At 35.0% G+C, this 14,923-nt stretch overlaps 1 protein-coding gene across 7 annotated transcripts in view; it reads right to left on the minus strand.

Annotated features, from left to right (window-relative positions):
* The window catches only part of MRPL42 (mitochondrial ribosomal protein L42), a 72,966-nt gene that overhangs the window by 52,125 nt on the left and 5,918 nt on the right, over positions 1-14,923 (minus strand). For all 7 annotated transcript variants that reach the window (XM_057316274.1, XM_057316271.1, XM_057316272.1 and 4 more), the window contains exons 3-5: positions 13,716-13,779; positions 11,789-11,873; positions 4,462-4,625 (exon numbers count right to left, since the gene is read on the minus strand). In XM_057316274.1, coding sequence (XP_057172257.1) covers positions 4,462-4,625; positions 11,789-11,873; positions 13,716-13,779 — 313 coding nt within the window. The remainder of the gene's footprint in view (positions 1-4,461; positions 4,626-11,788; positions 11,874-13,715; positions 13,780-14,923) is intronic.

A 14,923-nucleotide genomic window follows, 5' to 3' on the forward strand; every position in this document is an offset into this window, starting at 1 on the left:
TAAAAAGGGATAAACTACTGGTTAACATAACAACAAAGATGAATCTCCAAAGCATTATACTAGGTTAAATTAGGCAGACACAAAAGGCTTCAGACTGTAATTCCATTTACATGAAATTCTAGAAAGGGAAAAACATGAAATTCTAGAAATTCATGAAATTCTAAAAGGTGACAGGAAGGAGATCAGTGACTGCCAAGGGTGGGGGTTAAAGGGAAGAAGCTCACGGCAAAGGAGAGAACTTTTTAAAGTGATGAAACAGTCTTTATTCTGACTGTGGTAGTAATCATACAATTGTATACACATTTGTCAAAACTCATCACAGTGTATACTTAAAACTGGTGAATTTTTCTGTATGTAAATTATACCTCAAAACAATCTAAGAAAAGATGCTTCAAAAAGAGTAAGAAGGAAACTATGAGTAGGAGACACTATTAATAATTATCATTACCATATTATCACTGAGCATATACTATATGCTAGCTGCTTAACTTACATGATTATATTTTATCTCAAAACCACCACCATGCAGTATTTACCCAAAGAATATGAAAACACTAATTTGAAAAGATAAGCACAGCCCTATGTTTATTGCAACATTATTTACAATAGCCAAGACATGGAAGCAACCCAAGTGTCCATCTATAGATGAATAAAGAAGATGTGGCACATATATATTTTTTTTTCAATGGAATTTTACTCAACTATAAAAAAAGAATGAAATGTTGCCATTTGCAACAACATGGATGGATCTAGAGGATATACATGGCTAAGTGAAATAATCAGTCAGACAATGACAAATACAGTATGATTTCAATCATAAGTGGAATTTAAGAAACAAAACAAATGAACAAAGATAAAAAGAGACAAACCAAAAAACAGACACTTAACTATAGAGAAGAAATTGAGGGTTACCAGAGGGAAAGTGGGTGGGAGGACAGATGAAATAGGTAAAGGGGATTACAAGTACACGTATCATGATGAGCACTGAGTAATGTATAGGATTGTTGAATCACTATATTGTACCCCTGAAACTAATATAACACTGGAATTACTTACTTTTTTAAAACCATCAGGCAAATTAGGCAGTATTATTTCTATTTTCTTTAATAAATAACAAGATTAAATACATAGTTAGTAACTAGAGAGGGAAGATGATTTGAGTAAGCCCAGGACCCTTTAAAACACAGCTGTACACTCAGAAAAGAGTTTTGCTTTACTGGAGTTTAAAAAGCCAAGACTGAATATAATATGAGATAGGTCTATTCATATAGGAAGAGTTTAACAGTGTTTATCTATGGGGCATAAGGAATGAGTAAGTATAAAGAAAATTTCTATTTTATACTTTACTGCATTGTTTAAAAATACTTTAAACAAGCATTTTGTATCTGGTAATAAAAACTTATTTAAAAAGATATTATATACCCACAATTATTAAATTCATAATGGTTCTCAGTCTTTTGATTGCCATAATTTAAAAATTGTGAAATATTTAATAAAACATCCTTCTATACACTGCCTGATGTTTAAGAAGAGCTCAATGACATCTAGAAATCAACACTTGAAAATGGCTTACATTAATCCAAAATAAATATTTGGATAGCAAACAAATACTTGTTGAATGATTAGTGATCACACCTTAGCTTATTTAAAATTCTGAAAGATGATGCATCACAAGGACAATGCCTATTGGTAAAAATTTTCTTTATATACATAAGCTAGTATCTGGAGTTCTTCTGCTAAACTCTTTATTAGGAGAGATACTGGGATAATCAACTGCATCTAATTAAAGTCTGCTTAAAATTGCAAGTGTCTAGTAATCCTAATGGGACAAGACATACCAGGAGATTAAATTAATTAGCAGTCAAAAGCTAATAAGCAGTAATAAGATTAAATAAGTAAATAAGATTAAACATAGGTGGGATACTAGACATAAAAGTCTGAGGATAACACGCGTGATTTTAAGACTCCCTAATGGTCTTCTTGCCTTCAATTTTGTTCCTTTCGAGTCCCCTTTACAGGATTTTTATAACTACAGTGATTTGGTTATACACAAAAGACGGCAGAAGATTGAAGCAATATGGAACACGCAGGAAGAAAACAAGTACTGAAAGTCATCATAGAAGAATTTCAAGATAGGGCTTAAGCTTAAATATCTGGATAATGAGACAAAATAAAATATAAACATGAGTGATAATATGAATCATAGAAAGAAATCTCAGAATACAGTAATGACATAGATATGGGACTAAGAAATGGTCTGCTAATTTGTTTCCACATACCCTAAATTATAATTACAAAGACTGGGAAAAACCCATAGAGCATGCATAAACAAAGTGAGTACTAAATAAGAAAGAAAAAATCCAAGAAGAGGATATAAAACAGAAGCAGGAATTGAAAGACACCATGGTGGCCAAAAAATTGCAGATTTTTTTCCTGGGAAATTGATACAGAAATAACACTTTTTTTAAATAGAAAGATTGATTATTAAGGGAGGAGCTTTTTTAAGACAGAAAAAGAAGAGCTCTGTTTTCGTTACAATGAATTTACTAAAACTCTTGACATATACCTATTTTGAAATTTCTAAGGACAACGATACTGGGAATAAGACCAAAGAAATAAAAAAACGTATAATGGAGCAATTGCATGTCATCTATATAATGAAAGTAATTAAAGCTCTTAGAATGAATTTCAGCAAGACACGGAGAATGAGACTAGAGCCCTAAGGAATCTCTATTTTACCTAAGGATAAGGGAGGAAGTACCATCTGAAGAGAAACTAAATACGTAAACCAAGCTCCAGAGCCATACATCCAGTTGCTTTCAGAACTGCTCCCCACCAGATGGATCCACTGACACCGACTCAACGTGACCAACAATGGGTTCATCTTCCTGTCAAACCTGTTTCCCAAAGTGAATGAATGGCACCACCATCCACCCAAACACCTCTGTCGGAAACTTGAGAGGTCACCTGTCTCTTCCCACACCTAGTCAGTGACCTACTGCTGTTAATTAAAATTCTTTTTTTTCCCTCCTTCCTCCTTTTATTTCCTCCTTTTATCACAGTCCTTTCTTTTATTTTCTCCCTTTCTATTCCCATTTCTGGCCCTTTCATTGAGATCTTCAATAAATCTCACCTAGACTATTACAATAGTTTCCAAACAGGTCCCCCTGACTCCAAACTTTCCATGTATCACCTTTCCATATACACTTTCCACGTATCCCAAGTACGTAACCCACTTTATCATTTTCTTACACATTAACTTTTCTTCTTAAAATTTGGCAATGAAAATAAAATGTAACCTCAGCACAACACAAAATCCTTCATAAGACCTACAATCCCTCCTCATAGTCTTGGTCCCATACAAACTGAACTACTTGCAATTTCCCCAACATACTCTATGACATCCTGTTCTCTCTGCCTGCAGACCCTTTTCTATATTCCCCATGGTTAGCTCCTAATCATTCTTCAAGGCTCAATCACTTGACTTTGTTTATTACTGTACTATCTTCTCTCCTTGACTATAAACAACTTGCAAACAAGAATTGTATTTTTGATCTCCCAGCACTTAGTAGAGCAGGTGGATGAATGTATATTCATTAATTCCATAAGCATGTCCTGCCATGAAATGTGCCAGCCTAGTGCTTAGTCACTGGTTGACTAAGTAAGAGTAAGAGCAAAGTTTGCTCAAACATAAACGATTAAAAAAAGTCACCTCTCAGTTTTGGTAGCAAATAAGATAGATATAAAAGAAAGAATCAAAAGAACAAAAATAATTACAGCCAGAGTCAGATAGGAAATAAGAATCCATGTAATAAAAGATGAGTACTAGCAAACAGGGGCAACTAGCTTCTAAAGGAACTGAGAGGGGCACCTGGGTGGCGCAGTCGTTAAGTGTCTGCCTTCGGCTCAGGGTGTGATCCCGGCATTCTGGGATCGAGCCCCACATCAGGCTTCTCCGCTGGGAGCCTGCTTCTTCCTCTCCCACTCCCCCTGCTTGTGTTCCCTCTCTCACTGGCTGTCTCTCTCTGTTAAATAAATAAAATCTTAAAAAGAAAAAAAAAAGGAACTGAGAACCATATACACTGCCCAATCATTTGCTGTACCCGATTTTCTAAACAATAACTCGATATCTGTTAAATAAATGGACAGGTGGGCTAAGTACAAGATCAATTATTTGGTAGGAGGATGAATAAAAACAGTAAATGACTATATCACAGAATAGAAAAATTTTCAAGAATTTTTGCAAAATTCACTGAAAGCTTTGGTTAAATTCCCCCACTAAAAATAAAAGAAAAAAGAAGTACTATTTCATTTTAGCTACACTATATGTACATCTAAAAATATAATTTAGGAGGTGGGTGTTAATTTCCCCATGCAGACTAGAACCTCAGAAGTTTGTTAACACAAGAAAAGTTACATCTTCTTTTAGCTGTTAAGTGGGAGTTAAAGAAAAGAACTTACTGTCCACGAGGATACCAACGGTGCTTAGTAGTAAAGAACATTTTGCTAAGTTGTTCTATCATGGGTCCTTGCTCCAAGTGCTCATTTTTTTCTTCTAATCTGGTTTTCAGTACTTGGTCATGTGTTTCTTCATTATTGTGCACAGGATCTGGCCGAGGGATAGGCTACAAAATAACCAGTAATCAACAGCATCAGAATGTAGGAATGTTAGCCAGCATTTGATTGAGTTTACAGTACAACAATTACTACACTCTGGAATTCATTAGAGTACCTAAAGGTAGGTAAGTTAGTTTTCAGAACAGAATTTTACTTAGTTGCATTATTCATTAAAGAATCAGAAATAGGGGCGCCTGGGTGGCTCAGTTGGTTAAGCATCCAACTCTTGATCTTGGCTCAGATCATGATCTCAGGATTGTGAGATCGAGCCTCGCATGGGCTCTGCACTGGGTGTGGAGCCTGCTTAAGATTCTCTCTCCCTACCCTCTTACACTGTTGGTGGGAATCCAAGTGGTGCAGCCACTCTGGAAAACAGTATGGAGGTTCCTCAAAAAGTTGAAAAAAGAGCTACCCTACAACCCAGCAATTGCACTACTGGGTATTTACCCCAGATACAAATGTAGTGATCCAAAAGGGCGCCTACACCCCAATGTTTATAGCAGCAATGTCCACAATAGCCAAACCATGGAAAGAGCCCAGATGTCCATCAACAGATGAATGGATAAGGAAGATCTGGTATATACATACAATGGAAAATTACTCAGCCATCAGAAATCTTCCCATTTGCAATGATGTGGATGAACTACAGCATCTAATGCTAAGCGAAATAAGTCAATCAGAGAAAGACAATTATCATATGATCTCGCTGATACGTGGAATTTAAGAAACAAAACAGGATCATAGGGGAAGAGAGGAAAAAATAAAACAAGACTAAACTAGAGAGGGAGACAAACCATATGAGACTCTTAATCACAGGAAACAAACTAAGGGTTGCTGGAAGGGAGAGGGGTTAGGGGATGGGATAAGTGGGTGATGGACACTAAGGAGGGCACGTGATGTAATGAGCACTGCATATTATATAAGACTGATAATCACTGACCTCTACCTCTGAAACCTATAATACATTATATGTTAATTGAATTTAAATAAAAATAAATTAAAAAAATTCTCTCTCCTTCTTCCTCTGCCCCCCCAACCTCTCACCTCCCCCTCTTAAAAAAAAAAGAGAGAGAGAGAGAGAAAAAAAGAATCAGAAATATTTTCCTCTCACATCAAGTTTTGGGTTTCTTTTCCAATAATAAAGTTCTTATTTAATGTTATTGTTCCCCTAATAATAAAGTACTTATTACTTTAATTTTTATTTCCCAAAACTATAAATTGTGCCCATTATTTTTTAACTTAAAAGTTTACAGTCTCGGATGCCTGGGTGGCTCAGTCAGTTAAGCGTTTGCCTTCGGCTTACATCATGATCCCGGGGTCCTGGGATTGAGTCCTTCATTGGGCTCCCTGCCCAGCGCTGAGTCTGCTTCTCCCCCTGCCTCTGCCTCTCTCTCTCTCTCTCATGTATCTCATGAATAAATAAACAAAATCTTAGAAAAAAAAAAAGTTTAGTCTCTAACCTTGCTTATCATTTAAGTGAGATACAATGAAAATGGTATTTCTTATATCCAAAGGAAACAAAAAAATTTCAATGTTTTCATTTTAGGTGACTGAAAGTCATCAAACGATACTTTATGGTAACTTGAGTACTTTTTTCACCTAAAGATATCAACTACTAAAAATCTCATGTCCTCCCCAACACATTTGAGTGATATTCCCATCAGTAACACTACTTCATTAAAGCCTTTAAAAATCACTGTTTTGGAAAGTCAAGTCATGTATATTTTAAATATTAAATGATAACGTATGTAACACAAGGTGGTAACATTGTCTTGCTTTACAAATACCATATATATGTATTACAATACAATGAAAATCTGAATTTATAACCAGAAAACAATTCAAACATAAATGCCTTTACATTCATACACTATTAATGACAACTACAGTGGGGAATACATTCCCCCACACTATAAAATATTATAGCATATACTTATATTTATTAGGCATATGTACACGAAAAAATAAGACTCCCTTAAAAAGCATTATCTAAGCACATGAAGGGGGCACAATTAACTCAGTACTACAGAAATGCAAAGTAACAAAAAGATATTAGGGAGAGGTAGAATAGGAGCCAAGTCAGAGTCTTGTTACAGAGTGCAGAATGCATTCTACAAGGGATAACAAATATTATGAATAAAGGAAAGTAGGAAAGAACACAAAATAAATAGATAAACTTAAAAATGGATCTTGAGGGCACCGGGGTGGCTCAGTTGGTTAAGCATCTGCCTTTGGCTCAGGTCATGATCCCAGGGTCCTGGGATCAAGCCCTGCATCAGGCCCTCCTCAGCAGAGTCTGCTTCTCTCTCTCCCTCTGCCTCTTCCCCCTGCTCATGCGCACGCTTTCTCTCTCAAATAAATAAAATCTTTAAAAAGATAAAAATAAAAATGGATCTTGAGAAACCAGATTATGAAAGGCCTTCAAAGTTAGACTTATAGGTAACTATCTGAGGTAAGTAGAAATAAAGAACCATTTACTTAGTGTGGGAGGGAACGAGGAGGTAGTATAATAGAGAGGTTAAGAACTTGAGCTTTGGTCTCTAATTCTACCACTTAATAGTCTGTGATCTTGGACAAGTTATTTAAGCTCTTAATTCCCCTTTCTGTAAAGTCAGAGAAATAATACCTATCCAAAAGGGCTTGGTGAGAAATAATAATATATGATATGCTTAGCTGTCCCTTGTACTCCTAAGAGTTCAATAATGGTAGGTAGCTACTAAAATTTCTTTAAGGCCTCAAACAGAAGAGAAGTGATATAATTTTATTTTAAAGAAAAAGTTCTCCTTAGACATTTAAAGTAATTTTAAAAGATCATTACTTGTATGTAAAGTAAAATATTAGTAAGTGTCTTTGCAAGTTACTATGAGACCCTCAGAGGTCTAGCAAACACAAGATTAGAGCCTATAATAGTTTTCTTTTAGGTCACTATACATGTTGCTAAAGATCAAATGTTTTTAGTATTATCAAAAGTTAAGTTGATTTCAGGTGTTCATGAATGTTCCATTGTCTGTCTTCCTATTCCCAAGCAGGTTCAATTCTAACATATCACAAATTCTCTCTGCTTTGTATAATTAAAAAGACTTCTTTTCCAGGCACATAGATAAAAGACATTGGAATTAATGGATTCTTCAAAGTCTATACCAAGAGCCTCTGGCTGATTCAGAATTGATTTTTAGGTAGCATTTGATCTCCTTGATCAAACTTCAAAGAAAGGATACGTGACTATTTCAGTAAAAAGGAAAAACTAAAATAAAACTGTCAATTTTAAAAAATATTCAGAACTGTCATCCTGCATTTTCTTTGTTTCTCTTAATAATTTTCAAAATTTGACTTTTGAAATTTTCCACTAAATCAGCCACTAAAAAGAACTGCCTAGTACTTACATTTTAATCTTTCCAAGTCATTATTTTTGCCCCTGGTGTAATATTTTTATTCTCCTAAACTAGACATCCTAAATTCTAGAAAAACATTTTTAGAATACTAGTACTTTTAATAAAATATTTACTTGGCAAAAGAAGAAAGAAGGATCTTTCTACCTGGATCTGTGGAAAACAATCAACGTGTTTTAGATTCAAATTACCAGAAAACCAAAGATGCAAATCATCCTAACTTTCTTTAAGCCAGTCTCAGTAGGTATTTCTTTTTTTTTTTTTTTTGAATAATGCATCATTATTTTATTCACTACTAAGAAAAAAAAAGGTGCCAATCCAATTACAATTGTTAGACTGTTAGATACCTCCTAGTTTCAGAGATGTTGAAAGGTGGGGAAATGTGCATCTGAAAATTACAAACATAACATACAGTAAATCTACATAGTAATTTTCTATCACATTTCTTTGTATTTTTAAAAATTGCATCATAAAATTTCAAACATATTCCCGGATACAAATGTGATTTGGGTACCCTATTCAAATTTAAAAATCTGCATTTATTTATTTCAGCAGATCTCATATAATTGATATAAAAAAGCATGTGTTGTCACTTCTTTTAATATTTGAATTATTTGGATTACGACAATTTTTAAAATTAGATTTCTCACTTTTTTATAAAGATCTACTATTTGGATAAAACAATATTAATGTTTTTGCACATAAAGTGAATTCTTAATGCCAACCAGTGCATATATTTTAATCCCCTTTTAAGACTTAGTTGACTTTTTAATCTTCCTTTTAAATTATACAAGACCTCAGATAAAAATTAGGTCCCTTCATATGTGTATAGCATCTAGCGCTAATCACCAGTTATGACAGAAATTTAGCGCTTGCCCAAACTCGTCATTGATCCTGTGCAACTGGAACATTTTTGATTACTTTATTGTCATGTTTCTCCTGAGGCAGAGTATTCAGATGAAGCTTATTTTGGGGATTTGGTGAGGCTGCTGATGTCAGTAGGTATTTCTACATATGACCAGGATCTTTGTATGTAGTATGCTTTTCAGGGCCTAGAGAGTCAAAGGGCACACTGGAGTTGCAGCAGCCCCACTTCCCTGAGGAAAGAAAAAAAAATCAAAACTAAAATTCAAGTCATGTTGGAGGGTATTTACCATGTACTATCTGCATGAGATTTGTAAATCTAGATTCAAAAAGAACATACTGTATTCTAAATTCTAACAGTAACGTGTTTTCAAGTATGTTTCTCACTGTGCAGCCCAATCTACAATTTATTACTTCCCCATGTGCATGTCTCTTTGCCCTAAAACAGAAAACCCATAAGGATGAAGAGAGAGGAAAAAATTTATTCATTTAACTAACAAATATTTAGTGTACACTTATCAAGCACAGGTGTTCTTACAGATGCTAAGGATATAGCAGAGAATAAAAGACAGAGCTCTATCCTCATGGAGCTTACATTTTAGTGGTGGGAGACAGACAGAAATACAAGAAAATATCTATTGTGCCAGAAATGACACAAGCTATTGAGAAAAGACAACAGGAAGGAGTCCAGCGGTAAGGGTACTACCTTAAATGCAGGAGTCATTCACTAGCTAAGAAATATGGAAAGGGGATAAACTATGAGGTTTCTAGGGGGAAAGCATTCCAGGCAGAGGAAGAAGGAACTACAAAAGGCCCAGAGGTAGGAGCCTGCCTCATGTACCTGAAGAACAGCAGAGAGGCCAGTGTGGCTAGCAGTGGAGTGATTACATGTAAAGTGATAGGAGTGATCTTCTAGACGAGAGAGAGAGAGAGACAGAGAGAGAGAGAGAGAGGCGGGGGGGGGGGGTGGAGGAATACTGATGATGTGGGAAAGGAGACAACGGCTACAATGGGAGTGCAACAGAAAAAAAGGAACCAGAGAGTTGGACATGTATGCAAGAGAGTGATTATAATGATGGACCATGGAATCTATGCAGAGAAGTAAGAATGTGTGAGATGCATGACGGCTATGAAAAAGTGCTCTGATCAATAAATGTAGGTCTCAATGAGGAGAAGAAGAATTCTTGGAGCTGGGAGACTGGGGGAATTGGTAGGAAGCTAGTAGAATTCTTGAAATCTAGACTGGCAGGAAGGAGAAGCAGGTTATTTGTGATTAGAACATCTCTAGAGTATAGCAGTGGGAATGGGGGCTGAGGTAGGGAAAAAGATGAAGTGAGAGGCCAGGGCATTAAATCATCTCCATACACTGAAATAACAAAGAATTAGGACAGAAACAGTAACAGAGGGTGTGATGGTACACCTACAAACTACAAAAGAGTGGAGGAATGGGGGAAGGAGAAGTGAACTGAAGGATGGTAGATAACAGCAATAAAAAAAAGAGAGCAGATGGTGTAGTTTAATGATACAAACCACAAAGCTAGAAAATTGTTAGGGAGGAGGAAAAATGGTCTGAATATGACAAAAATGAGCTACAGAGACCCCTACTTCCCCTCTAGGTCTAGTAGTAAAATGGAACAGGAAAGAAAACATCAACTACTTAAAAACCTGCTGGGGAAGTTATGACTCCAAGGTCCAACCAGGTTTCTGTTAGAGCCAGAGGTGAAGGAAAAATTCTGGACGTTAACATCACGAGAGATTTTAATGATGATAATGAGTTCTAAAAGTACAGTAGAAAGTTTTGAGAGTCAGGAAGGATAGGAAAAGTGTCAGATTCAGGGATGTAAAAAGCCATACACGGATGAAAGTCTGAATGCTGAGAAATGACTTTGCGATTGTGGCCTTGGAATAACCACTAAAATAGAAACAAAGCATGTAACCAGAAATATAATACAAAATAACAATGGAGGGGGGCACAATATAGCATAAGCTGGAGTGTTTACAAGCCAAAAGTCAGTGATTTATGCCTATTTTCTACACACTGCCCCAAGAAATGAAATTAAAGAGGTACCGGATTATTGCCTATGATATGTGGCTAGAATACAAAGCAGACAGACAAAATGGCAAGGTTAAAAAGGGAATAAAAACTAGCAAAATAAAATTAAGTTATTTTGTCAAATCAACCACTACTGTGGCCCTAACGATGATTTTTAAAAATAGGTACGACTAGATGCATCATGTGATGATTTGAATTATCTAATTATTTTCTCCTCAAAGAGCAAATCAAACATTACCAAATATAGTAAACTAAGGCTTAAAGACATAGAAGGAAGCGTTTCAAATATAAAATAAGAAAAAGACTTGGGTTAAGCTAAAATAAATTGTACTGAAAACAAAAACAAAACTTCCTCTATCTAGTGCTTGACTTTTGAAGGAATATGGAAAAAATTCAACTAGTCCTTAAAATATATGCTCCGGTTGGCTCATTAAAAAAAACTGGGGGGAAAAAAAAAAAGAAATTCACCAAACACTAAAAGGATTATCAGAACCAATATAATATAAAAGGTATAAAACAGCATACCAAAATACAAGTTTTTCATGATTAATTAGATTTCAATATAAGGTAGTATGGGACAATGCGTTTTGTAAATCTGTACTAATCAAAAATCATCTACCAGATTTTAGACCAGAAAACTGATGCCATAATTGTGTTTAAATGGTTTATTCTGTGTACTGAAAAAAGTCTTTAAAGAAAGATGAAAAAGAAATAGGAAAAATTGAAATAGTAAAATAAAAACAACAACAAAAAAAGATCTAAACCAAAGGAAATCAAACAATTCCATTCTCTTTGGATACTGTAAGGAAATGTGAATATTTCTAACAGCAAATTATAAATTAACGAGAGATTTTCTCATACATACTTTTGTATGTTCATATGGAATGTCCACAGAAGGGTGGTAGCATACTATCGTCCTGCCATCAGATGTCAAAGCAAGCTCTACTTTGCTAAAAAAGAATGTTTTAGAAACAGTTATACTGTATTCAAGGCAGAATGATTTTCTTAGAGATAAAATTAATTAATCATAAATCCCTGAAGAATTGATGCTGTGACACTGGACTGGCAGACCTGGTACCCATATCATAGGGGACAACTCAGATCACCCCACAAAATATGTCAGCTTAACTACCACAACAAACCGTTAATGCATAACCCACTATTTTACCTATTTGTTTTTAAACTATCCAAATATTTGAAAGGGATCTTCATGTTTACTCATTATTATTATTAGAACCTTTTTTCCTTTTCTAAAAAATATCCTCAGGGAGCCTGGGTGGCCTAAGTCGGTTAAGCGGCTGCCTTCGGCTCAGGTCATGATCTCAGGGTCCTGGGATTGAGCCCCGCATTGGGCTCCCTGCCTCAGCTGGGAGTCTGCCTCTCCCCTTCCCTCTGCCCCCACTCTGATCATACTCTCTCTAATAAATAAAATCTTAAAAAAAAAAAAAAACCACTACCCTCATAAAACTGTAAGTAGATTACTTTGTTGAATTATTAAAATTAAAGATCAGCAAAGTACATAATCTTCAGGCAAAGGATCACCTGAATTTCCAATCATAAAAAAGACTGCAGCTGAGCCCTTTTTCTAGATCAAGTGCTTTCTCCAAGTGCCTTTGGTGGAACAGTACAGCTTAAGAAGCCTCCCGTAAAAAGAGTTCTGCAGTCAAATAAATTTGGCAATTACTGAATACTATCCCTTCCCTCCATTAATATCCCTCAGAAAACCACATTTTGGGCAATACTCCTCTATTTTTTCCAGGAATACTCTGGCTGGATCTCATTCAAGTACCAACTGACCAAAACTATTTTTCAAAGATCCTAGCAACTACTATTATACTTAGATCCATATATTCTAAGGAGCACAACTTTCAGCTTTCATTAACCTTACGTGTTCTCTAGATATCTATAAATTTAAGTTTCTAGGGTTTCAATACTAACCAGATTTGAACTAGATTAGCAATTAAACACTACAGTGTATTTTAGCTAACACAGGATAAGGTACTAGGTTGTTTCACCACGATTTTAAGAACAAATTGCATAACATGACTATAATGAACATTTAATCTATCAAGTGATTTTTGATGAAGAATGGAGTTTTACATAATACAAAACATTATAAGACTCAATCTTTTCAGGTTCAAAAAGTTACCTATTACCTAGTCTAATTTCATCACTATCTTAGTACTTAATAAGTATACACTTAAAATTCGAATTAAAACTAGTGTCAAGAAGAAAGAAAACGTATTTTCACTAAAATTTGCAATAAAAAAACAGCTTAAGAAAATATGTTCAGTTTCTGTACACCACACTCTACTACAGAGAAGAGCGACAACATTTTATTCATATGTTATTCCTAGTTCTTAGCATAGTGACTAGAATTGAGTAAGTACCAAATAAATTGTGACTGAATTAAATTACTTATAATTTAGGGTTATTCAACGTCAAACAAAAGATAAGATAAATAACTGCTTAAGCTAATAGTATGAACCCCAAGAGAAAAAACTATGAAAACTAATTGACTTTTCCAAAAAGCTAAAGAATGCTTTCGGATAAAAGATGGCATTTCATGTCTGTCTTACAACAAATTAAGGATTCACTGAAACACAATGATAATAATTTTTATTTAAAATATTTATGAGCCCAGATACTGTGTAAATAAGGCCATTGAAATAATTTTTAAATACAAAATTAAAGAATCATAAAAGCAGAAAATAACAAAACGAGAAATAAAATTCAATCATTTCAGATACAACTAACAGACTGTTATTTTTCAATTGAATTTACATACATACCAATTATAGTCATCTGGTAGAGAAGAATATGTAGATTTATGACAAACACAATATAAAGCTCCGTCTGCAAAAACCCCAAGCAGTAAAATGGAGTTAGTTAATTTGAGCATATGTTCTCACATGAATGTAAAGCTAGTTTCACTCATTCAACCAATATTTACTGTGTTTACTATGAAACGGGGCTGTACTAGAGACCAGGGATTCAACAAGATCTAGTCCCTGCTCTCACAAAGGGTACAAGTCTGGTGAGAGACAAGTAAACAAGCAATTCCAATATAAATGACAAGCCCTGTTAGAATGGGTAGGAATTGGGGGAGGGCACACAAACAGGTTACAAAATAGGACTATGCAGGTTTAAGAACGCCTTTCCAGTGAAGATGATGTCTAAGGTGCTCTGAAAGATGGAGGGATAAGCAGGAGTTGGTAGGGGTGAGTACAATGTTCCTTGCAGGGAGTTACAAGTGCTAAGGATCAGAGGAATACAGCAAGTATTCAGGTATTCTAAAAACTTGTAAAATAAATAAATAAATAAAAACTATTATGAGACCAAGTGTACAGTTCACAAAGGGAGAGTGTTAAGTGATGAAATACAAAATAAACTGTTCAAATTTAACTTTTCTTAATCAAAACACTCACACTTCAAAGCATATTTTCCTTTTTTAGAATACCTGCAAATTCAAGAGCCGTAATTACTTTTTTTAGTTTCTCCTATGTTCAGAAAAACAGTGTTCCTTTAAATACAAAGAAAAAATGTAAATGTAGCCCAGTATAGTTAAAAAATTATTCTGAATACAGTAGTCCTCCCTGATCCATGTTTTTGCCTTCTGCAGTTTCAGGTACCCAAGGTCAATCACAGTCCAGAAGCAGATGATCCTCGTCCTGACACAGTGTCAGGTCAGTAGTAGCCTCATGCTACATCACACTGCTTTGTCATTCACCTTGCTTCATCTCATCACATAGACATTTATCTCACCTTATCACAAGAAGGGTGAATACCGGACAACAAGGTATTTTGAGAAAGACCACATTCACATAATTTTTATTGCAGTACATTATTAGAATTGTCCTATTTTGTTATTAATTATGGTTGTTAATCTCTACTGTGCCTAATTGGTAAATTTAAGTTTATCACAGGTATTTATATATAGGAAAAAACATAGTATATATAGGGTTCAGTACTATCCACAGTGTCAGGCTCCCCTGGGCGT

Source organism: Ursus arctos, unplaced genomic scaffold (assembly GCF_023065955.2).
Source record: "Ursus arctos isolate Adak ecotype North America unplaced genomic scaffold, UrsArc2.0 scaffold_21, whole genome shotgun sequence".
NCBI classification, from domain to species: Eukaryota; Metazoa; Chordata; class Mammalia; order Carnivora; family Ursidae; genus Ursus; species Ursus arctos.